The sequence below is a fragment of the Pelodiscus sinensis genome, chromosome 2, assembly GCF_049634645.1.
Source record: "Pelodiscus sinensis isolate JC-2024 chromosome 2, ASM4963464v1, whole genome shotgun sequence".
In the NCBI taxonomy this organism is placed as follows: Eukaryota; Metazoa; Chordata; order Testudines; family Trionychidae; genus Pelodiscus; species Pelodiscus sinensis.
Window position 1 is genome coordinate 156,656,744 of NC_134712.1, and position 26,286 is coordinate 156,683,029.

The window sequence follows — 26,286 nt, forward strand, 5'->3', positions numbered from 1 at the left end:
CTGCTGAAAGGGATGTGGAGGTTATAGTGGATCACAAACTAAATATGAGTCAACATGTGAAGCCACTGTGAAAAAGTTTAATGTCATTCTGATTCTGTGTCTGATAGCTAGACTTGGCCAACAGAAGGAATCTAATTTAAGATATTTTCATCAGACCATAATGCATATGTTATTTTGAAAACAATTGTAAATGTATTTTCTCCTAAAATGAAAATCTATTTATTAAAACTATTTTAAAACTCTTCCTGGACTTTTCCTGGTAAGTTTATGTTTATGTGCCCTATCTTGCAAGATGCTGAGCACCTTGTGGAGACTTTAATAGGAGTTGTGGGTGTAAAAGCAATATATGCTCTGCCTCGTGAATCATTAACTTTTGACACCTCTTCTTTGCTTTTTGATCAATTGGGTGTGGACCATGCCAGTGTATTTTCTAGTTTGTACCAGAATATTCTTTCATGATTTGACCTGCCTCTAAAGTTGTTATACAGTGAGCCTCTAGAAGTTTGAACTGTGATCGTGACAAAACTGGATGTATAAACTGCACTGTACATGGACTTATATTTTCAGGCATGCAGACCCTTCCTTCTCAAATGCTTTACTCCTTCTACTTGCAGCATTGGCAGATCCCCCTCGGCCGAAGGTTTCGTTCCCTGAAAATGTGGTTTGTGTTTAGAATGTATGGAGTGAAGGGACTACAAGAGTATATCCGTAAGGTGAACTTCTTTTACTTTATGGGAAAATTTGTATTGTGGAGGAAGAGGGAAGAGGGGCTTAATAAAAATCCACATCTATGTGCCTTCTACATATGTATATCTGCATGCATAATCAAAGCTTGTTGCACATCCCAGTTCATCCAAGGGCCTGCCTCTCATCCTATATCCTATCACAGCAGTTTTGATCATTGGGGTCACAACAATTGACCATATTGTGGCACAATCTTGAGAGAATGTGAGGTTTTTTTCACCATCAGAGCTCCCCCCCACCCGACCCCCTGAAATGATGTCAGAGCACATTAGTGGCATCATAAAAACAAAGCCAAGACTTTCCATTGCTGCCTGAGTTCGTCAGTGGCTATGTGTTTATTATAAACTAGAAGCATGTTAATATTCAAAAGGTTAGGAAGAGTGAAAACAAAGCAAGAGTAGCCATCTGTGACCTTTTTTATTTATAATATAAAATAACGAATTCTGTGACCGTCCTCACATCTGTATGGCATCTGTAACGAGTGCTAACCATGATAATAAACCACATACATGGAAACGGAAGTGTAGGGAAACTATCACATTGAGCATATCTTCATCTTTTAGCATCATGAATGCTGCACGGGGAACCAAAAATATTTAATTGCCTATAATGTTAAAAACTGGAAAGTATGTCTCAAATCTGTGGGCTATTCCAGAGTCACATGCAGGGGGCTGTAAAAATCCCAGGAATTGTTACTATTTCCTTACTTACGTGAATTTCATTGAATACAAAATAGGATCTTAAGTTGCTTGGTTACACTTACGCAGTGCCACTGACTATATAGTTGGTCTGCATGGGCATAAAAAGGGGGAAGCATTTGACCTCAACTATATGTAGTCCTCAAATATAGGGAACTAGCTAGAGTTACCCGCCATTGCTCGGTCTCGCTCCCCGCCAGCCGATTCGCTTCCCCCCCTCAGCCGCTTCTCCTCCTCCCGCTCTCTGCCGGCCAGCCCCGCTCCCACTGGCCGCCCCCCCATCTCTCCCTTCCAGCCCCACTGCCCCCTGACTCCCCCCACCAGCTATGCTTCCCACCGGCCGCCTCCCCGATCTCCCCTGGCCAGCCCCGCTGCCCCCGATTCCCCCGCAGCTCTGCTTCCTGCCAGCCGCCACGCCCCCGATATCTCCCGGTCAGCCCCCCCGACCAGCCCTGCTTCCTAAACCCTTCCTTCCTCCCGGCTAGCCCCACTCCTCTCCTGGCTGGTACCTCCCCCCCATCAAGTGTGGCCTTTTTTTTTTTTTTTTTTTTTTTTTAAAGACTACCTGGTAACCATAGCCACGGGGGGCAGAGCAGATGCCCAAGCCATTGTGTGCGTGGGGGTGGGGCGAGTCCCGGACAGCGCTTTGGGGCCGCAGGTGGCAGGCACGTGACCTAGGGTGGGCAGGATGCCCCTGCAGTGCAGTGGGTTACTTTTTATTTTTGGTTGAGATTGGGCCTGATTGGGACCAAAAGTACCTTAAAACCTTCTCCTGGAGGAAAGGTCATCCCAAGGAAAGTTTGGTTGCGGTAGGTCTTATAGTGTCCCAGTTGTTAGAGCACAAACATACAAACATTCTTCTTTATATATTAGATTAGGGTTTTTGGAATTGTGTATGCTCCCATGATTTACTAGGCATGTTACCTAGTTTGACCGAAGCTACAGTTTCAGGTGTGTCTTGCATGAAAGTGCATTTAGGATATGGTTGCCTGCAAATTACAGTTTATCCTGATTATGAATAAGTACTGGGAACATTCCTGCTTTGGCTTCAGTGTATTTTGCCATCACTGTAAATGCAGTCACTATTGTCCTATCTGATGTGCACACTTCTATTGCAAACATAAAGTAAAACTGCAAAATACCAGATATATTTCAAAACTCAAGTGAAATTTCTATCAAAGATAAAAAAAATATATAGGGTCAGATCCTGCAGTTACTCTTGCTGAGTTTCTGGTCCAGTGTCTAGAGCAGTAAAGATTTATATTTAATTTGCTATCTACCCTGTGATTCTGCTCATTCTTGGTTAGCAGTGTCTCTAGGCACAGAAGGACTGGTACCACAGTTTTCTTCTAAAAGAATCCTATGCAGATTATAAGAGGAAGTTGTTCCCTGATCATGTGCCTAAAATGCCTAGAGAACTACTTCCAGCATCAGATGAAGGATAAATGTAAGTTGTATGCTGTTTTGTTTTGTTTTTTTATTTTCTTTTGCATAGCTGCCTTGTAATTTCTATCTGGCCCCTTGGACAACAATCTAAATCTAAACATATTTTGGGAGAAACAATGAGATTGACTTTTTTATCACCTCTGGTTTGTTATATTTCAGTCATTATTACAACTTTCACTGGTCTCGCAGGCCAGGTTTTGCAGATGGCAATTAATTCAATTTACTGGCTAGGTTTTAAGTAGCACTAAATCTCATGTTCTTCTGATGACAGAGTTGAAGTCCTCATGTTGACTGCATTTACTTTATTGGATTAGTGTTAATAACTTATTAGTAACATTCAAGAAACTTGTCTGGCCTTTCTCTTTTGTCCCAAATATTTCCCTATGTGCTCAGAGAGCAAATCCTTTTTAAGAGTCCCATATATACCTTTTGAAGGCAGGATTTCTCATAATATCTGGAAATACACTTCTAGCAGACACAGAAATATCAGTGCAAATGCATCACTTTTGTAAAACTACTAAGCTCAGTTAGGTGAACCAGGGATGAATACTGCTGTCCTTGTTCCTGAATAGACTCTTTCCTTGCTTCTAATTTAACTGCATTTTAACATTTTAGATTAGGTCTTTACAGATGTGCTGGTGTGTGTAATTTTATTTTCTTGAGTGCTAGAAAGACATGTGTGATATAGTTCTCCAAAAAAACCCAAAAACAAAAAAACAAAAAACACCCATCCCCCCCAAAAAACCACAACAAACAAACAAGCAAAAAAACCCATGGCCGAATTATGACCTCACACTTGTGACTTGAGTAGCGTTACATAGACATAATGGAAGGTAGAATCTTGTGTCAAACTGTACCAGTGCCCATTGACAGCAGTTGAGATGTGGTTCATACCTCTTTTCCCTGTTTCCCTCTCCTCCCCTTTCCAAGAAGCATTCTTTATTTGTGAAAATACTGTGGTGAATTTTCTTTTAGTGGTTTTAGTAAAAAGGAATTTTATAAATTTTGGTAATGGTTTATGTTGCAAAGTGTAAAGAGTTTCCCAAATGAAAACTCTCTTGAAATGTAATCTCACTTTCCCATCTCTTGTCAATCTGTAAGGATTTGTATATTAATCTAGGCCTTAGAAAGTTTTTTCTATTTAAACATACAGTAACATCTCAAAAATAATAGTTTTCATACTCCCAGTGCTGGTCAGGACAGCCCTTCTGAGAAGAACAGCTAGTACTAGCTTGGTGCTTCATTTATTTGTGCCACAAGATGATCCCTGAAGCCAGGGCCTTCCTTAGGATTTATGGTGCCCTATGCGAGATTATTAAACTAGTGCCCCTATGACTAACTTGCTCTTCTACCCCTACTCCCTCCCCTTCCCAGAAACCCCAGCAGCCAATCTCTCCCCTCAGACTGTGCTGCAAGCTCTCTAGGACCCAGCCCTGCTGTTACTGCTTCCTGTCATTGGCATGCGAAGCATATTTCATTAGGGTGTGCACCCAAATAATTTTTTTTAAATGTACTCTTTGACTCCTCCCCCCATTAGCCACACCTCTGACTCCCGTTAGCCACGCCTCTGGAGGCAACGCTCTTGGGGCAAGGTAGACACATGACCAAAAGTAAAAGGTGTCATGTGACACCAGACTCCCAAGGATTTTTCCCACCATCCTCCTACCAATAGGGATTAGTTTGGCCCTCACCAACCCCCCCTCATGTAACTATCCTGCAATTTCATTAACCCAATGTGTGTGACATTAACTCAGGGGGCGGAGAGACTGGGGGAAGTGTTCGATCTCAGGCTGTGTCTACATTGGTGCCAAAACTTGCTGCCTCTCTACACTGGCCACGAGTTCTTGAGCAAGAACACTGACGTTCTAATGTATGAAATCAGTGCTCCTTGCACAAGAACTCTGATGCGCCCACTCAGGAATAAGCCCTCTTGCGCAACTGTTCTTGCGCAAGAGGCCAGTGTAGACAGGCAACATGAATTTCTTGCACAAGAAAGCCCTATGGTTAAAATGGCCATCAGAGCTTTCTTGCGCAAAAGAGAGTCTACACTGACATGGATGCTCTTGCGCAAAAGCACATCTCTTGTGCAAAGTCACATGCCAGTGTAGATGCTCTCTTCTGGAAGAGTTTTTGCACAAGAACTCTTCTGCAAAAATGTTCTTGCGCAAGATCATGCCAGTGTAGACGTATCTTAAGAGTTTCCTCCCATGAGCAAAATGAATTTTGTGTTGTGCACCAGTACATGTGGCTTGTTTGGATGTGCCATGGTGGCACCCAAGTTATTAATAAATATCTTACAAACCTCTACCTTTTCCCTCTGCTGCCATGTCTCCTCCCCTTGCTCCATCAGCTCCCCTGGTACCTGCTGCCCTCAACCCCCCACCCTCCTCTGCTGTCCTGACTCCTGCCCTTCTCATTGCCCTCAGCCTTCCTGAGACCCACCCCCTCCACCAGCCCTTCTGTCCCCCCTGTGCCCACTCCTCCAGCCCCACTCTTATCATGTGAGCTACCCCTCCTCATCCCCTCTTCTAACACCTCCATCTACACACTTGTCCTGCCTCTCTCCTCTGGTGCTGGTCTCTCCCCTGCAGCTGTCTGCCATTCTGCTTCACCTCCAGAATCCCCTGGCACCTGCATCCTCTTGGTGCTTCCCCCTTCCCTTACTGCCCCTGCCCCCTTTTTCCCCTGATGCCCACCCCCTCACCACTCTCTGCCCCCATTCCCCTCTTGCCGCTCTGTGCCCTCACACATGACTTGCTCCATTCCCACATTTCTCATGCCCACCCCTGATTTCAAGCTTTCTCCCATCACCTTCCCCTCCCCCTATAGACCTCAATGCCCTTCCCCTCTCCTCTCCTCTCCTCTCCTCTCCTCTCCTCTCCTCTCCTCTCCCAGTATCACCCTGTCCTCCCTCCCACTGACACCTCCCCTCCTGCCCTTTTCTTCATTGTTTCCACTTGCCACGCCCCCTGCATTAGTCTCTCCTGCATCCCTGCCGCTTGGTGTCTTCCCATTTCTTCTCCTGACCTGCCCCCCTCCCCTCAGCACAAGCCCCTTCCTCTCCCACTCCTCCCCCTCACCTTGCCTCACCTCACCTACCTTCTGCCTTCCTGTTTGCAGGGCTGGAGTCTGCTGCGATTGGGCCCCAGAAGTCCCCGCAGCCCGGGCTCCAGACCATGTGCTGGAGTCAGAGCCGGAGCTAAGCCGCTCAGCGTTTGCAGCCCCAGCCCATCACAGCACAGCCGGTCCCGCCTCTAGCGAGGCTCTGCTCCCCCACGTCCCACTCAGCGCATCTCCTTCCAAGGCATGGCTTGACTGTTTTTAAAAATGGTGCCACAGTGCCATGCCACGTGTGACCCCACCCCTGGTACAGCCCCAGCTCCTACCAATGCTGCCACCTGGGCTGATAGCTTCCCTTCTCCAGCCGGGGTCAGCTTGCCAGCCTCCTCGCTGGGGTCCCTCGGCCTGGTGGGGTCTTCTGGAGGGGCCGTAAGTGCTGGCAGCGCCCTTACTGGCTCCGGTGCAGAGCGCACGCATATGCTTCCCCTCTGTGCCAGGCTGGCAGAGTGGTGCCCCAGAAAGTGTGGTGCCCTACGTGACTGCGTACTCCATGTATGCCTAAGGATGGCCCTGCCTGAAGCTGCCAGCACTATTTCTCAATCAGCATTTAAAGAGACAAGAATTAGTTTTTGTCTTTGTTATACTTGGTCATACAGTGCAGTGAAAAAAGACATGAATAAATGCTGCAGACTTCTGTGGGTATTTCTGCACTGAGAAGAAACACATACAGTGCCAAGTCTCTGAGCTTGGGTCAACTGACTCAGGCTCCTGGAGCTTGGGCTGCAGGGCTAAACATGGCAGTGTAGTGTAGACCTTTCTGCTTGAGGTGGAGCCTGGGCTCTGAAACCCAGCAAACGGGGAGGTCTGACAATTTAATTCTTTGCTATAGTTTCAACTAATTTGCCCAGTACTGACATTAGATTTACTTGTCTGTAATTGCCAAGATCACTTCTAAAGCCCTTTTTAAATATTGGTGTCACATTAGCTATCTTCCAATCATTATGTACAGAAGCTGATTTAAAGGATCGGTTACAAATCATAGTTAATAGTTCTGCAATTTCACATTTGAGTTCCTTCAAAACTCTTGGGAGAATGTCATCTGGTCCCAGTGACTTGTTACTGTTAAGTTTATCCGTTTGTTCTAAAACCTCCTCTAATAACACCTCAGTCTGGGACAATTCCTCAGATTTGTCATCATATATATATTAGCCCAATGTCTGAGAATCTGTAACGCTGAAACACTGGGGAGAGAAGCCTGTACTCCAAAATCTCTTGGGTGTTGTGGATTTTAAAGTTCAAATCCCAATAACGTTTGACTCTTTTGTATTTGCTACACTTTGGATTATTAGCGCTTCAACAGTCTTTGTGAAGCAATCATGAGCCATTCTTCCTAGTTCAGCAATGACGGCCTTGGGCAGCTGTGATTAGTTCAATTGCTCAGTATGCTGAAAGTTTTGGGAAATAAACAGTAGTCTCTCCTTTTCAGTTGTATAAAACTGAAAGCGCTTGGCGCCCCCCAATGTCTTTACTGATTACTGATGTTATTAAAGTTCTCCCTCGGTTAAGCATCAATTGTACTGGAACTTTCCTTACTACTTCCATAGTATCCATTCAGGAATGGGAAAACTTCAACCATTTTGATTTTATTTTACTTTGTGCTTATTTTCTTTAACCGATTTTATTTTTATTGTCTAGCAAACGTTGTAGTGCAAAATTGGACAGAGATGTCTTCCAGAAAAATGTATAGCAACTATTTGGGGTTTTCTCTACAAGCCTACAAATGAGCTAAATCCTGAATGTTTATTAAGTTTTTGTTCAGTTCTTACTTAAACAAAATACCTATAGTGTTCAGTGAGAACTTTGTCCAAAGACTAAGTAAAAAAATAAAGGCTTCAAGATTCCCCCACTAAGTTTAATTACCACACCTAAATAAAGCACATACAACACAAAACAGGTGAAATTCTTTCTCCATTAAAGTCAAGAAATTTTGTATAGTACCGTATACTCATAAAGAACCCAGTTGTGCCCTGATGCCTATTCTATTCCCATAGGTTTTGTGGAATATAACTGGGGCAACAGATATAGAATATGTGGTTTTAGGAGGATATAGATGTATGTTAGAATATAAGATATAATGTGAATATATTTGTATATTCATTATATCTTTCACAGTCATGAACCCATTTCTATTTATATTTGATTTACCAATATGGCTCAAACAAGATTGGGGTCTTATTGTTCTACAAGACTTGATATCTTGCCAGAACAGCATCCAGTCTATTTTAAGCCAAGATGCAACAAATGAATGTAATAAACAATGGGGAGGTAGTGGTAACAGCAATAAGAATATCTGGTTTCATAGGCTAGCAGTGTGCATAATCTGGAAGTTCTAAATTAGATTAAGTTTCTCTATTTTAAGAAACTAGGCTACACCTCCTGCTTGCAATGCTTGCCAACCCCTCTCTCTCCGGGGGTAGGTGTCTGGCCTGGGGGAGGGGGCAGAAATGGGCTGGGAATGCCAGGTCTCAGTGGAAGAGGTAAGGGGGCTGATGAGGTCAGGCTTGGACGGCAGAGGGAATGCCAGGTTCAGGCTTGGATAGCGGAGGGGATGTGGGATGGATGGTTGGGGGCAGGGAGTCAGGCTAGAATGGCGGAGGGAACATGGGGTGGTCCATGGGCAGTCAGGCTCAGATGGCGGAGAAGACCCAGCACAGCCTGGTGGAGTTGGGCTTGGCTGGTGGAGGGGACCCAGGAGAGGCAGGGGATGGCAATGGCGATGGGGACCCAGCACAGCTTGAGGTGAGTCAGGCTCAGATGGCAGAGAGGACCTAGCCTCGGAAGCTCCTCCCTGGTGACACAGCTGGAGCAGCACATGTCCAGAGGGGACAGTGCTGAGGCTGGCCACAACAAGCAGCTGAGGATGAAGGCGCAGCCAGGGGATGGCGGTATGAGGCTGCAGATGATGTGATTACATCACTCTGTTGTCCCGCAGGAATTTTTTTTTTTATTTATAGAGAGAGACAAGCACAAAAAGCTATAATTAAGACCGCAAGATGTCTTTCACTATAATTTCTGTTTTCTGACTTTTGGAAAATCTCCTTATGAGCTGAAACATTCCACATTTAACTTCAGCCAAAAGCAATATTTTGTTTTATATTTTCCTTGAACTTTGAAAAACAAAGTATGGAAGGCAAAAATACACAATTATTTTGTGGCGTGGATACTTAACACATTTAAGGCACTTTAAAAACTCTTCCTCCACATGTGCCTAACCATCCTCATTGAGGAGTAGACATAGCATGCAAAAAACCTGTAACTTCAAAGGTCCATTGAAGGTGGTTGAAAGGGAATTGGGTGAGGAAACTGCACTTCAAGTAAAACAAGCAGAATGAGAATACCTATTCTTCTTCTTCAAGTGCTGTCCCCGTGGGTGCTCCACTTCAGGTGTCGGTACATTCTTGTGCCAGTCAATAAGACAATTTTCTTAGCAATGCCTGGATGTGCCACACGTATGCAGCAGCCACCTCATGGTGCTTTTCGCTGTGTGCTCGGCACAACTTCCCCCTCCCTCCTTCCATTCATTCTCTACCATGGAATCAAGAAATTTGACTACAGAGTAGAGGGGAGGAGAGAGGGTAAAGAACACCTACAGGAACAGACATCTCAAAGAACCATTTTTACTGCACAAGATGTGTAACTTCTTATTTTCCTGTCAAATGCTGCTGCTGCTGCTCCATCTACTGGCAGAAAAAAACAGTGTAGTTCATATGACTCCCTAATGAGGAACAGACTACTTTTCTCCTCCTCCTTCAGATTCCTATACCTCCCTTAAAAGATGAATTAGAAGGATAGGAAAGCCAATGGGTAGCTATGCTTCTACAAACTGTTTCATACTCAATCTCTGTTCTTTAGGCTGCTAAATATATATTTTCATATATAGAGCTTTCATAGTATCAGTGGTGATGTTGCTCTAAAAACCTTAATTTTGTGATAGCCTGAATTCTATGTGTTTTCAGTTTGCAACCTTAATACAAGATTTCCCAGATCATTACTGATGTACATACTGGTATTTTTCTTTACATGCCTTATTTCTAAATTCTTCTTCTTCTTCTCCTTCTCCTCCTCCCCAGTACTTGTCAGAAAATGGAGTATGTGTGGGGGCGTATTTGTACCTCATTTTAGCTCAGGATAAATAAAAAAGTTGTTACTTGAAATTATTTGTTATTATAAACATGACGCTGTAAATCAGTATATTTTACAATTTTGTCTAGATACTACTCTGACATGCTCATTAGAAATGCCTTAATATATTCAGTGGGCCAGCAGTGCCAGACAAGTAAGAAGATCTCTGAACTATGAAGTCTCTAAACCATGGGTTCTGAAACTGGGGTGTGTGAAGAAATTCCAATGGGGGAGCGCAAGGTGACCCAGCCTCCCCCCCATCAAGTTTTGCTGCCCTATTCAGTTCTCCCCCCCCCTTTTTTTTTTTGCTCAACAATTTTTGCTGTTATTTTGGGGGGGAAGGGGCATGAGGATTTTTCAAAAATCAGAAAGGGGGGCGTGATGCCAAAGAGTTTGGGAACCACTGCTCTAAACGCTATGAACAAGATGTAAATTAATATGAGCAGAGTGTTAATAAGTAGCTTCTTATGTTTTTGTAAAGAGCTGGGGGCAAATTGTGTGAAGAGATTGGCAACCGTTATCCTTTGATTAATCTGCTACAATGTAGACTTTGTTTTCTTTTTCTTTCTCTAGCATGTAAAACTGTCGCATGAATTTGAAAAATTGGTACTTCAGGATAAACGATTTGAGATCTGTGCTGAAGTCATACTGGGACTGGTGTGCTTCCGACTAAAGGTAAAATAGCAATGGCTTATAATGTTCCTCTTGTTTTTTTAAGATATTGATACAATTTATTGCACTGGTAACACGGCAGGACTCACTGCCACAGCATCTCCTGCTGTTCACTCTGGGAATTAGCTCTTCAATGCTGGTGCACCCCTTTCTGGCCAGTGTCTCACCTGATATTATCTTTTATTCTCCACCATTTTGTGTTAAGACCCATGGCCCTCCAAGACTGTGGTGTCCTCCCTTCTGGTACTGCCCTGCTGCAGTGTCCCCAAACTCTGGGGTCCTCCCCTTCAGGGAACCCCCAACCCCTTAAGCCCACCTTGCCTCAATGACCCACTGCCAGTCTTCATCTAGCCCCTTATCTCAGGGGCAAACTGCAGTCTGAAATGGCCACTCATCATTGGCAAAGGGGTGGGGACCCACTGTATTTGTCTACTCTGGCTGCCTCTTTGCACCCCTAGTACTCTCAGGCCTTGCTTTCTGCCCTGCAGCCTGGAAGCTTGCCTGTCCAGAGCTTCCCCAGCCCTGCTCTAAGTCAGGAAGCCTCTAGCTTCCCTGGCAGCCAGGTCCCTTCTGCTCCACAGCTGGAGCAAGAGCGAGTCTGAGTGTCCTCCCATCCAGAAGCTTTTAATTACACTGCCCTCAGCTGGGCCCTAATTGGCTGTCTCTGCCTCAGCTGCTGGATCCACTGCTCCATCCCTCTCCCAGGGCTGGGTTTTAACCCTTACAGGGCCAGTGCAGGGCAGATGCCCCATCACACATTGGATTACATATTGTTATCGTTAACCTATTTATTATTTTAAATTGTAGAAAACTCTTGATATGTGACACAAACCAAAGAGGGTCAAAGAAATAATCTAGAGCCAGATTTTCTTTGTAACGTAAGATTTAAAGAAGTCCTACCATGATACGGTATGAAAATGCAGTTAAAAGGTACATGAACAATCATAACACTTGCTTCATACTGGCACTATGCAGTAGTCATATGATTAATGCATTTTAGGATTTAGTTTAAACTGTTTTTAATAACAGTATGACCAAAAATAGGTTTTATAGAGCCTGGTTAAGATGGTTTGGGTGCCTAAACTGTGTTTTCTCATACCTTAACATAACAGGATTTCTTTTCAGTTTAAGTTTAACTCTAAATTTATGATACTCTTTTTGGGGAGAATTGCAACATTCCAGTAATGTGTTTTGTTTTCATTTTAAATTCTTGAATGTACTGTTGATTCTTAGTGCCATCTTCATATGTGGGGGAGGGAGAATATTCTGAGAACTTCTTTTGTGTAGGATTGTTTTAGGTTTTTTATAATTATTAAAATGTCATTCATGAACACCAGACCAGAAACCCCCAAAAGTTATATGTTATATTTTTATAATTTCAAGATAAGTATCAAAAATAAATTTTTCATTTTTATTTTTTTAACTTTTAGAGCCAAGTTCATCGGTATGCTCTGGGTAGCCCTGGAGCAGCACAATGCAACCAGTGCACATTGACCTATTAAGTTAGGCTTATAGTTGCTTTGCATCACCAGATCAGCACATATGAGCCAGAATACATTGGTGAATCTGGTCTTTAACTTGCAGTTGGCTTAGATATTCAGGATACAGGACATTAAAAAAAATCCTTTACAATATTTTTAAAACATACTAGGGGGCTGCGCCCCCTGCTCACTATGCTTGCCAACACCCCTCTCTCATGGAGTAAGTGTCTGGCCAAGGGGGAGGGTGCAGAAGCAGGCTAGGGATAGGTGTCTGGCTGGGGGAAAGGCGGCAGGAGCAGGCTGAGGGTGTGGGGTCTCAGATGGCAGAGGGGACCCTTCACGGCCTGGGGAGTTGGGGCTTGGATGGCAGAGGGGACCTGTTGCAGCCAGGGGGTTGGGGTAGGGCTCGGATAGAGGAGGGGACTTAAGGTGGGCTGGGGGTAAAAGGTTGAGCTCAGATGGCAGAGGGGACACAGGGAAGCCTGGAGTGGAGGGGTGAAGCTCGGATGGTGGAGGGTAGAAGGAAAGAAAACCAGGGATATGCATGAAAGATGAGAGATAGGTGGGAATAAGGTTATGTTCAAGGGAGTCCGGTATTGAGTAGAACAGCACTATTGAGTAGAACAGCATTGGGAAGAGGCTTGAGTTGGGGAGCTAATGTCATGCAAATCAGATGGGGAAGAAGACTGATGATTTGTTAAGTCTGAGACCATAGTAACATCACTTCAGAATGACCATAGCTGTTGACCAGAACTGTTTATACTCTATATAATTATAATAAGCTACAAAGTAGTAAATAACGTAGCTTAATTACAACCTAATTTATTCAAATGTAGCTTATGCACAATGAATTTTAACTATATGTAAAGTTTAAAGAGTCTGCATTGTTCTATTAATATCATTCAAAAACAAAATCTGAGTGTTAAATTTCTTAAAAAGGCCTATTTTAAACTATTGTTATTCATAAATCAATTAGCAGATTTACTTGTAAACACACAAAATTAATTCTATACTCAGAGTAAATGCTGTACATCTGCTGTACAGAGTAAATTCTGTACGTTGGGGAGGATACATAGTGTTCTTCAGACATCGTAAAAAAGACCAAATCCCTGTTTCAAATGCAAAACTCAATCCAGTGTTAACTAACTATGGAACTGGAATGCTGAACCTAAACAACACTAAGATTCTTTTTAAGAGCACTTAAATGTGCCGTTAGCTTTTCTTAAGACTTTTAAGCAAATCCAGGCTTCTTTTGATGACATGATGGGATTTTTGCTGACACTCCTTTCCAGATTCTCAATTGTCCCAGTTACCTGGGTCTAATGCTGCTGGTTGAGGAGTCAAGATGAATGTCTAACCCAGGAGTGTTTCAGTGAAAGCTGGACTGAGCCAGGGTAGTAAAGTAGTTTGTTTTGTGTTCCTGCTGTCAATAGAAAAGGACACCCTGTCTCCCCACTGACAGAACAGCTGCAACATGTATTGTTGGTTTTTTCTGTAATTAGAATAGGCCTCTTAACAGTTCTGAATACCATTTTCCCCAAAAGCTTGATGGAAGGTTTTGAGCATGTGGATGTTATTGCTGACATGAAAAATATTTTTAGATCTATTTTCTCACATGGAACAAGCAGACACAGAGATTTTTGTAGGGCTTGTGACAGCTGTTAGTGCTTTCTGTACTTTCAAAGAGCATTCCTGGTGAAATGGAGCATGGCAACAAAGGAATTGTCATATTTGATCAGACCAATGATCCATTTAAGTCCAGTCTCCTGTCCCTAATGCCTCAAAGGAAGGTGTAAGACCCTCATGACAAACAATTATGAAATAGTGGGCAGATGCTGAATGTCCTTGATACTATGCAGAATGTAGTCTTGGCTCTAGCAACACTAGATTCTTTAGCAACCTGAAGACAGAAATGCCTTCATGTCCCTTTCCCTCTCTTTTTGGATTTTACCATTTTTGCACAAACCTTTTGCATTAACAGATGCCTACTGTTGTGTCTGTGGCCTTGCTCTCTGAATCATTTAAAAAAATCAAGTTTAATATTTATTCAGTAAATCTCCTTTAGATCTAATGCATCCACAGTTCTTCTGTATTGCTTGCAACACAGGGATAAGAAGATAATGCATAAAAGCAGTATACTTGGGAAGAAAACTTGATGCAATATCTAGAGATACTGAATAAATATTTGTACACTTTTGTTTTTATTCAACTTTTTGTTCACTGTCTCACTTAATTAAAACTCTTAATTCTCTGCACTTTTCCTTTCACATTGTTGAGCAGATGTGCTAGTAATGCCTAGTAAGTGATATGTGATCTAAAGGCCAAAGACAAAACTGAGGGCTAATGGGTCGATTTTGGGGTAATTTTTGGTCTGTTTGTCATGACTGCAGATTATTATGAGAAAAGTTGGTAATTTCTCTAAGGAGCAGGAAGAACAGTGTATTTTTAAAACTGACATGCTTGTCCAGAGCTGACTACTTGCCTCCCAAAGCTCTGGGATGGGACTAGTCATCACTAACTTCAATTTGATGTGACACCGGAGCGTCAAAGCAGCCCCTAAGTGCTTCTGTGGGAATATAAGAGAAGAAAGATGTGCACAACTATTTTTCCAGTAAGCAGTAGCTTAACCTGAAATAACTGCACCTAAATGTTACTTCTGTGCTGTTGAACTACATGTTTAATATAGACTGAAAGGATCATCAGATTTATGATGGATTATCAACCAGACCAAAGAGATGTATATTTCACTGTCACTATCAAAGCGTTCAGGACAAAAGCTCACCAACACAAGATTCAGTGTGTGTGGTTCATTGTCATGGTGAGCAGTGGTCAAAACATAGTTGAAGTTTCATGGCGATTTTTTATAGAGATAAGGGCCTTCCAAGAGTTAAAGTACAGGATAAATTACATTCAGGATTTTGATTTGGGACCATTTATATTGTGACATATTAAAGGGTGTATAGAAAAAAATCATTTCCCACACATGACAGTAAGGAAGCTGTCAATTGCCTTCAGACCTTTTTGTTTCCATAAGGACAAGATAGGCATTCTACTGTGTATAGTACTGAAAGAACAATAGTGTGTATTCTAAAGGGAAGGTTATCAAAAGTACCTAAGGGAGTTAGGATTACAGGTCCCATCAGACTTGTGTACTAAATTCGTTATGTTCTATTGCAAATCTGCTGAAAGCTTTGCAGGTTGATTAAGTGCATTTCTGAACTGCTTGATGCAGTGCTCTGACACCAGCAATATTTTCCTACCATGTAAACCTCTTTCACCTATTTATTGGGTAGTATAACGGAAGCGACTGAGGCATTGTTGCATTACCTCAGACGTATTGGTGAAGAATAACTACCAACATTTGAGATTAACCAGGGCTACCCTGAAAAAGTTCTGCAAACTGTGTACAGTACTCAAAGAGCAATAGCATATGTTCTAAGGGGCAGCGCGGCTCAAGTGTCACTTCCAGCCTGCTGCTATAAGAGTTAGGTAGATTCCCCTAAAATGACATGATAAAAAGACAAAGGGTATGTCTAGACTACCGCATTTTGTCAACGGAAGTTTTGTCGACAGATACTGTCGACAAAACTTCCGTCGACAAAGAGCGTCCAGACACATTGAGTTCTGTCGACAAAGCAAGCTGCTTTGTTGACAGAACTCGGTAGTCTGGACTCAGTGTTACAGGCAATAACACCTTCTGTCGACAGAGTTCTGTCGACAGAAGGTGTTATGCTTCGTAAAATGAGGTATACCAGCGTCGACAAAACTGCTGAGTTCTGTCGACGTTATGTCGACAGAACTCAGCGGTAGTATAGACGCTGGTATAGTTTTGTCGACAAAAGTCCACTTTTGTCGACAAAACTAGGTAGTCTAGACACACCCTTAGAAAAGTAGGTACATTGGTCTTATCCTGCAGTGCTAATAGAGAAAAAACTCTCAGGAATGGGTCCCTCTGAATAGGTTGTACATGAGAGTACATGTTTTGTTTTGTTTTAAATTAAAAGGATCAATTTAAAACAATTTCTTTCTCTTTTGGAAAATCAATAAACTTTGTTTCAATTCTAACCCCTAACTTATAAAGATGACCTTTTGAGATGTTGGCCTGGGAGAAAGATTAATATGACTCTAGGTGAATCCAAGTGGGGGGTTCAAGCCGCTCAAAAGCCCTACTGGGGACATTAGGAATTGGGAGTGGCCCCACACTGGCCACTCTCAAAAAGAAATCATACCACTTAGCAATGGAGAGTAAAGAAATCACTTCAAGGTATCACTTTAATGAAAGGGGGCATAATTTAATGTTTCATTATGTAGACTCCCTGGCTGCGTCTAGACTACAAGGCTCTTTCGAAAGAGCGTCTAGATTGCACCACTTCTTTCGAAAAAGCGAGCACCTCGGCAGTCTGGATGCTCGCTTTCGAAAAAACTGTTTGCATTCAAGAATGCCTTTTTTCAAAAGAACACTTTCAAAAAAAAGCGTTCTTCCTCGTAAAATGAGGTTTTCTTTGGTCCAAAAAACTGCCACATTCTTTTGATTTAATTTCGAAAGAATGCGGCAGCAGTCTAGATGCAGGGGAAGTTTTTTTGAAAAAAGGCCACTTTTTTTTCGAAGAAACCCTATAGTCTAGACACCCACCCACCCCCACTATGACTGTCAGCGCATAATTTTATTCTCCCTGACTCAGTTTATCCATCTATAGATAGTAGATACTGCCTATGTAACAGTTGGGAGAATTAATTTACTCTCATTTCTAAAGCTGCCTGTTTGATTACATGATCTGCAGAAGGTTCCAGCATTGTCATTTGTCTATGTGTTGTTACTCTGAAGCCTAGAATGTCTGTAGAGTCATTTGACATGATGGAAACAGATATATGTTGGTTGAAGGCTTTTTCTTTAGAATATCACTAGGTTGAATCATGACAGGGGTTCGTGGTCTCCGACTGTCCAACTTTTAAATTCTCAGACATTTTTACTTTACTAAATGCAGCTATGCACTGCAATATAATGTATCTGTACCATGACGAGTTCTAGACCATTGTGATATGAAAGAAAATTCATTCAATATCACCCTCACTCTACAGCTAATTTACATGCAACAATTTATTTGGTCGTGTGAAGACTGAAAAGATGGTGGATTACTTGGACTAACTACCACACACATTGTACACAGTATACCCCAAATACATCTACCCTGTCTTTGCCTCATACCCCTTATCCAACACTCTTGCAAATCAGTATGAAATCTCCAGCACCATGTACACACTCTCCCACCTCTTTAATATATACCATAAACCCCATAAACTTGAGGGGCAAAGCTGCAGGCCATCACTAGTAGAAGAACTATATGGAAGAACAAGTTCTCCAACAGTGTAGAACTTGAGAAAGGCTTAGTTTAGGATTTCTGCTAATATAAGCGGGATTCATTCCTTCACTTTAAGCCGTGCATGAATTCAACTCAGTTGCCTCCCCCTTTCTTCAGTCCTATCTTTCTGTTCAAACAAGTAAGGAGTGTAGGATTTAATTCACAAATATAGGTCGAACCTCTCTAGTTCAGCACTCTCTGGTATGGCAACATCTGGTATCTGGCATTATTTTAGAGAGCTGGATGTACATTTTTCATGGGTGTGGCCAAGTTTCCTGCGGTCCCATAAAGTTTGTTTACAGACACCAGTCTTCTGTACTATTATTTAGCTCTAATTTACTCCTAAATGTCATCTAGGAACCCAGTAAACAGTGGAAGTGTGGTAATGCTACTTGACGATATTGACCTCACATGGTTGGCAAATTCTCTTGTTTGGCACCAGTCAGGTCCCATGTTGGACTAGGGAGGGTCAACTTGTATTAATATTTCATTGCAAAATGTCTTATCAATTGTCTGTGATTAGCTCTTAAAATATTGGAAAGGTAGCTAAAATAACATTTTCATATAAAGTTGCAGATACTGATGACCCTGGCTCCGCCAAAAGTTGTGTGCCCTATACCACTGCTTCTCAACCATTTGGAGTCCATAATTCACAAAATAACAAAAATTATCCCATGATCCACTATATTCCGACAAACCTTTGGGGTGCGTCTACACTGCACCGTTATTTCAAGATAATTAGCATTATTTTGAAATAACAATGTGAGTGTCTACACAGCCATTCCATTATTTCAAAATAATTTTGAAATAAAGGATGGCTTATTCCAAAATCTGTAAACCTCATTCAGCAAGGAATAATGCCTTTTCTAAATAGCTATTTCGAAATAAGGCATGCGTAGACGCTCCACAGTTGCTATTTCGAAATAGCTCCTCACCAGGGCCATTCTAAGTTATTCTTCCCCAGTGACTCCTGGGGCTCTAAATCAAGATAGCATATCTACATTAGGGAAGCCTGCCTCTGACTAATTTTAAGGCTTTCCTGCAGTGTAGATGTGCTATTTTGAAATAAGCTGTTTCGGAACAACTATTCCAGAATAGCTTACTTCAAAATAGCTGTGCAGTGCAGACATACCCCGATGAGAAAGGACTGAGGAATTTGGATCCTGGGAAGAAATAGTGGGTGCAGGCCGCTGGTGGTGTTATAGTTAGGTAGACAGTGCTGGTTGGTGGGACCAAAACTTAAAGTTGATATTTATTGGTTTACAATTTTTTCAGGGCTCCAATGAACTGAACGAGGCACTTCTTAAAAGCATAAATGATGCCAAGAAAATCCATCTGGTTCCATGTCACCTCAGAGAAAAGTTTGTGCTACGCTTTGCCATTTGTTCCCGCACAGTGGATTCAGTTCATATCCATGTTGCCTGGAAGCACATCTCAACACTAGCAACTGAGCTTCTGAAAGCACAACAGCAGCAGCAGTGAAGATTAGGGGTGGTAGGAGGGGTGTTAATGATTTTTTCCATGCTGCTAAGTTTTCTTTAGTGGGAAAGGGAGTAGAGGGTGGGGAATGTGACAATTGATATTCTATGGCCCATCTACACTAACAAAACTACTGTCAGCAAATTGTGTTGTAACATGGTCTCCTGACTGCATCATACCATGATTTTGACTTAGTGGTTGTGCTGTAGCCCCGTTACTAAGCGATATTATGGTCCTGTAAAAATCAGGGTTGTATGGAGTTCTATAACATAGTTTTAACTCTATTTGTTCTTACCTATGGAGACAGGACCAAACTTACCTTATTATAACAAGGAGCACTATCATGTTACAGTTCTATTTGTTACCATATTTTATTTGTTTTGCAAGTGGCACTTGGAGACATCTGCTTTCCTAGAAGGGAGAGCCAGCAGCATGAGCGAAATTAGAAAAATCAAATAGCTCTTGATGTAATAGTTTACTGTGGCTATTCCCCTAGCTTTCCTTCAAAAAAGGCAGCTGCCCTCTTAAAATGCAATCTTCTGCATATTGCTAATTCTGTCTGCCTACATTGGTACTTATGTGGCCTGCATCAGTGTAGTATCTGCTTAACTAGTGCTGCAAGTAACTAGGGAGGACGCTCACCCTCTCAAACCCAGTCCTCAACCCACCTAAACCACTGGATCTGCTACAGAATGAGCGTCCCTACCCAACCACCCATTCACTGGACAACCCCTCACCACCCCACTTCCCAACTTCATCTGGGGCCCCACACACTCCCCATTATTCTCTTCGGGCTCCCCATAAGCCATGCTCCAATCCCCCCCCCCCCGCCCCGCCGTCCTGCGGAATCCACTTATTCTCTGCTCCCCCCACTGAAGGGTCTTGAATGATATTCCAGAGGATGAGGGCGCTCCACCAGCGGGCCCCATCCGCGGGCCACGCCTAACGCTTCGCCACGGGCCATACAACCAGGCTTCCATGTGCAAGACTCCCCCTTACCCTAAACCCAAACCGGCTCCCGGATGTACTTATTCACTTAACTACACTTGTATCAAAATGTATACTGTGCTGCTTGTACTGTTTGTTCGCAAACATTCTCTCAATAAACGTCAATCTGCTTAACTAGTGCTGCAAGAAACTAGGGAAGCAGAAACACTTTTAAACTAAGGAATGCACATATTTTATTTGTATTTGATTCCCTAATAAAATGTTTGTAGGCGTATTGGCACTGGAATCAAGTGCCAACCTTTTGGCATATAGAAGAACCAACTCAATTCTTAAAATAATGAAAACAGTTTAAATGTAAAGGGTTTTGTTCTCCCGACTACCTGCATAGAGCAAAGGGAAAATGGACTCTTTCTTCGCCCTACCTTCCCCAGATACCACCACTTCCCACAGTGTAATTCTTTGAACATTTAAGAATCCACTCCACTTAAAAGAAAAAATTGACCTAATAGGGTACTGGGCCAAAGAAGGTGTGGAGGTAATTAGCAATATGCAGAATTAGCAATATGCAGAACATTGCTCCTGGAGAACAGGAGAATCTGCAAGGCCTGAGTTGATTTGGCCCCTTCCCGAGGCACTCCATTTCCTGTTCTCATTTGCTCCTTGGAGGTACATCTCCCTTCCTCACTTTGCTCACTCTCTCCCTGCACTTTGCTTGGGCTGCCAATCATCCTACAGTGGTCATGTTTTAAATGTTTCTGTTGATTTGATAAATTTTACATTGAGGGATTTCTTACAAATTGATAGACATATTTTAAGTGAGCGATATTATATATAAAATAATTTTAAACTTGAGAATTTTTGAACAGCAAAATTAATATATTAATTTATTTTTATCATCTCTACCATTTAAGTGCATGTCAAAATTGGACAATGAAAATAGCCTTATCAATTTTGTTCTCATTTTCTCATGTACCAGCCTAATGCTACTATTCTGGGATTTCTCAAACATCAAGCACGTTTACTACCAAAGCTATTTTCGTTCATTAAAAAGAAAAAAATTAAATTTTGAAAACAGATGTTAGATTGACAAACACTTTTTCTTTTCGAGCCTAACCTGCTTAAATCTATATTGCACTTACAGCAATATAAACTTCAAGCATTCTCTTGCTCTGAAGATGTAAGAGAGCATTAATTACTATAGTGCCTTTGAGGCAGTGTTCATCAACTAACTGAATACTAATTATTAAAAGGGAATAGGGCTTTCTTTGGATTATATTTTATGTTGATTTAAAACAAATCAGTCTGTTCCATAATGATCCATCTTGAAATGTTATGTGAGGATTTAATCTATAATTGTAATCTGTGCACTACGGCTATGTCTACACTACAGAGGTTTTCTTTCGGAAAAATGGCTGTTTTCAAAAAAAAAGTCACTTATATCCACACTGCAATCGTGTTCTTTCAAAAAAAAAAATCAAAAGAACAGAGGGGTTTTCCCAACAGTGGTAAACCTCTTTCTACAAGGAAGAACGCCTTTTCTAAAAGGTCTTTTGGAAAAAGGCGTATGTGGAAAGGGAAGGAGGGGTTTTATTTATTTATTTATTTTGGAAAGAAGAGGCCTCCAGGAAAAAGCACAGGAGCCCTGGTGGCCACTCCGTCCATAATAATCACAACTTAAATGCGAGATAGCGTCCATGGACTCTATCTTTAGAAAAAGCAGATCGCTTTTTTGATGCGCTTTTGCAGTGTGAATGCTCTCTTTTGGAAGAAGCGTTTTCAGAAGATCTCTTCCAGAAGAGCTTTTTCCGAAAGAAACCTGCAGGCTAGACATAGCCTACCTGACACTTATCATTAAATCCTCACATTTCCTCTGTATTTCTAAATTCCTTTATGAGGAAACGGTTTACTTGGAAAATGATCTGTGAATTATGTTGCATGACATGGCACTCAGTGGTCTTTAACGCCGCGAATTTCTGTGGTGTAATGTGTAACAAACCTCTTTGATGTAATATCAGTGTAACTGTGACCATAAAATGTTCCTTCGGTACCCACCTTAGTCAAAGAAAATATATTGTTGCATCAGTCAGTTTTTGTTCCATCCTTAGTAACTTTGGAGTATAAAATGTTACTTTAAAAAATGTAGACCATAAATATAATTCAAGTTCCATGTTGAAAATATGTCCGAATGATTCTGATAAACCCACAGACTGAAGGAAATGTATAATTTAAGCACTCTGTCATTATGTTACCCAATAAAATTTAGATACTGAAGAGAATGGTGCCTAGAACCAATGATCTTACTAAGTCGCATTTAAAATATAAATTCCAGACTGTCATTTCCAAGGTAATCTAAAAGAATAAATGGATATCGAAGGAGCTAGGATTCCCTGTATCTAGACATTTTTAAAAAATGATTTCAACAGCAAGGAAGCAAGATGTGATAAATCAATCTGAAGAGCCAGACAACTTTCAAGCAGATGACAGCCACTGTGGAAAACACTGCTCTTGGCTACACTATTATAAATTCAGAGTAACTTCATTGATTTAAATGGAGTTCAAGTGAAATGTTAGGAATATATGTAAGCACAAAATGTGGTGTACTGCATACAGATGATCAGTAGACTTGAGTGAAGCTGAGGATTTTAGCTGTCATTTTGCTCCTTTTAAGATTTAATATTTAAAAAAATTATTCTGTCTCAAAACAAAGGAAGACATTTTGTCTCCTGGCTTCCTAGCCAATAGGTTTCCCATACTGAAATAATTTTTGAAAGGATTCACATTAAAAAACACTCATGTCTGGCAACCAGAGAAGAATTACAGTTTCTCCACCAACTGAACAAATATTAGTGTGCAGTATGTAAATGAACGGCTCTGTGCAGGATGAGAAGAGTCAGATTCTGATTTCATTGATAGTACTGTATATCAAGGATAATTCCACAGAAATCAATGGCATTTCTCAGGGATTACTCTGGAACAGAAATTAAAACTTGTTTCATAATAGTTGTATAGGAAATGCTTAATGGAAAGGAATACTTTAGAAGAACCGGTAGGAAAATTTCTGACAAAATGAAATTTTGTGAAACAAATGTTTACCAGAAAGTTGTTTCCATGCTATTATAATCCAAACACTAAGTGATCATTTTGGAAAAGAATAGCCTTTTATGTCTGAAATTATTCTAAATGTAGTAAAAATGTGCAAAAAATTAATGAGATTTTGCTCTAATTGCTTTTTAAAAAATTAAAGAAATAAAAGGTCTGTAGATTTACATTGCCCCTGATTTAGCACCAACAAAATCTGTATTTCATATTTACTTGCTTCTAAATGCATGGATGATTTGACTTTTATAATTGCTAAGGAAACAGTAAAGGTTTTTTCACACCTTTCTGCATCCTATTTTCCCTGGAAAGGGAGAGTGGGAAGTTAAGGAAGATATATTTGTTGCCTTCAAGTGTTGACATTGCTACATTGAAAATAAAATACTCAGCCATGTAATCAATTCAAGAACAAAAGCATCATTTGAGAAAAGTAAGTGATTAGAAGAAAAATCATAGGAATGGTGTTACTTATATAGCTATAAAATGAATCTGTGGGTGAAATGGCTTCTAGAAACTAATGTTGGGTCAGTGTGTTAACCCAGATCCATTGTGCCTTTTGTTCACAAGCTAAAACAATCTGTGCTGATTCTTGTTTAAAATTAATGACTGTGAAGCCTAATAAGAGCACGTTAGCAGAATATCCAAATTCCAGAGCATATAAGGAAGCTGCTAGATCAGGGGTGGGAAACCTCAGGCTCAGGGGCCAGATACAGCCATCTGTTTGCTTGGATCTGCCCCAAGGCTCACAGTCCTCCCCCCCATCATTGGGGAGCCCGCGCTGGTGATCCATTCCCCCTACTGCCTCCCTGTGGGGCTAGAGCACAAAATCTATTAGGCTGGGCTCCCCAAGCTCTGGTGTGTGAGGGGAATGTGGGGAGTGTCTTTCTCCTCATTCAGAGGCAACAGTGAGGGTTTTTTCCCTGCTTCTCACTTGTGGGCAGCCCCCAACTGATTTTCCTGTGGCTCAGCAGCCCCTGACTTAAAGAAAAAAAGAAAATTAAGCAATTTTGAATACCCTTGCAGAATGTTCTTATCTAGTATAATATGTACATTCTTGTGATCACAGATTAAAATGTTTATCACTGATAATACATTCTAAACATTGATTATTATCAATATATAATACACGAGACAGCATTAAAAATTACTACAGTTCCCCTCTGGCTTTTAGTACTGGATTCTGTTTATCATTTATTATTCTATGTTGTAAACTGCAAAGGTACAATATTTTGTGAGTGTTACCAATATTATTTTCTGTCCAGCTACCCATTTGTCTTCTATAACGGTGTTCTAAACCAGTCTTACATTTGAAATGGTCAAAGATGGGAACTGAAATGCACAAGTGAGAACAAAATAAATTGAAAACTTGGGGATAAGAGGGAAAAAAATCTCACTAAATCACAAAAATTATGGTTAGTGCCTAACTAGAATTTCTGACATTGCTTGACTTTGCTTGGAAAATGTTTAGATTCTCAATGTCTTTTGTAGTATGGATATAAAGCCTCTTGTACTTGAAATCTGTGTTCGAAGCCTGTTAACCAAATATGCAGGGTTTATTGATAATATTAATAAACAAAAATGAAGCCATTTGCATTATCTACTTTTGTTATTAATCCATTTTATGTATATCATAAATAGTTTAAGGGGCCATGTGACGGACCCGACGGGGTCCGCACTAGCCGCGGGGGGGAGGCCCCCCCCGTCCCAGGGAAGCGGTGGCCGGAGGAGGCGGCGGCGCTGAATCCAGCCGCCAGGGACTTAGGCGCCGGGCAGCACGGGCGCACGCACACCATGGGAGGCGGAGGCAGGGCCAGGCCGCGGAGCAACGCCCAGCCAGGGTGCCGCGGTTCGGCCCGGGGGCGGAGCCCCGCGGGGGTCGCCAGCGAGGCGCGGGCCGAAAGACGTCGGGGGGACGGGGCTAAAAGCCCTGACGTCAGCCACCGGGGACGTTAAAAGCGGCGGCCAGACGCTGAGACAGGGGGAAACCCGCCGGAGTCCACCCTGGCGCTCCGGAGTACCCGGCCGCCGGGCCTCCGAGCTACGAGGAAGGACAGCGTTGGCAGCTGGAGGGCCTCGTTGGGACGGACCAGACGCCTCCAACGGGGTGAGTGACCGGGGGCACGCTCGGCAGGGGGAGTGGAAGCAGCCCGGGGCGGGGCCGTTCTGGCGCCCGTGGGCAGATGGGTTTAGGGCACCGGCCCCGTCTGCCGTGGAGGGCTGCCTTTAGGCGCCACATTCCACTTAGGGCCCCGGGCTGGGACTCAGAGGAGAGGGCGGGCCCGGGTCCCCCACTCCCTTCGCACCCACCCCTAAAGTAAAGCCCCTCCCCCGAAGCCGCAGTATTTACGGACGCCCAGCTTGGGCGAGACAAAGGGGGTAGGGACCCCAGGGCCCGTGTTGGGCCGGACCCCTCCCAGCCGCTCGGACACGGGGCGGGCTGTGGTGGTGGGTCCGCTGAGCCCCTCCCGCTGCCTAGAGCGGGGGGGTGATTGCACTCCACTTACGCACCACATACAGACCCGCATAGGGACCATCTGAACGGACTAAAGGCGGAGGGTACGCGGAGCCCCGCCCCCTCAGCCAAGTGGGAAACCGAAAGGGGGGGCGCGAGGAGCTCGCACCCGTAAACCCACCACAGGCCAAATTTCCCACTGCCTTAAGCAGCGACAGCTTCACTGTTAGTTAATGTACTTATTTTCAGCAGCTCTTTCTTCAGTCCATTCTGAAAAATCCTGACAAAAACCACTCTCTTAATGAATTTGGACATGACTTACACACTGCCCACAGATACAGAGACCACAGATAGAGACCCAGGATCAGGAAAGGATCTAATGACAGCACGATGGATAGAGATGATCTAATCAAACTACAAGGTAGAGTGATGGGTGGTATCTAAAGTGTCAGAGGGTGGTAACCTGATGTCAGGAGTGATGTGTAACATGTTTGTACCTATATATAAAATGGTGTGTTGGAGGGGGGGAGGCACACTCTTTGTATGATTGGGGGGCAATGGGACCTCCTACTGATTGAGTCATTCCATTGTTATGAATGACATTTGCGTAGTGGATCTGTAGAGTCTACTGACAGCTATTAGTGAACTTTGCTTTACAATAAACCTGG

The 26,286-nt window shown here is 42.6% G+C and overlaps 1 protein-coding gene across 2 annotated transcripts in view; it reads left to right on the forward strand.

Annotated features, from left to right (window-relative positions):
- The window catches only part of DDC (dopa decarboxylase), a 116,768-nt gene extending 92,014 nt beyond the window's left edge, over positions 1-24,754 (forward strand). For both annotated transcript variants that reach the window (XM_075921669.1, XM_025178093.2), the window contains exons 12-14: positions 615-713; positions 10,704-10,805; positions 18,919-24,754. In XM_075921669.1, coding sequence (XP_075777784.1) covers positions 615-713; positions 10,704-10,805; positions 18,919-19,125 — 408 coding nt within the window. In that variant the 3' untranslated portion in view covers positions 19,126-24,754. The remainder of the gene's footprint in view (positions 1-614; positions 714-10,703; positions 10,806-18,918) is intronic.
- Positions 24,755-26,286: the final 1,532 nt, after the last annotated feature.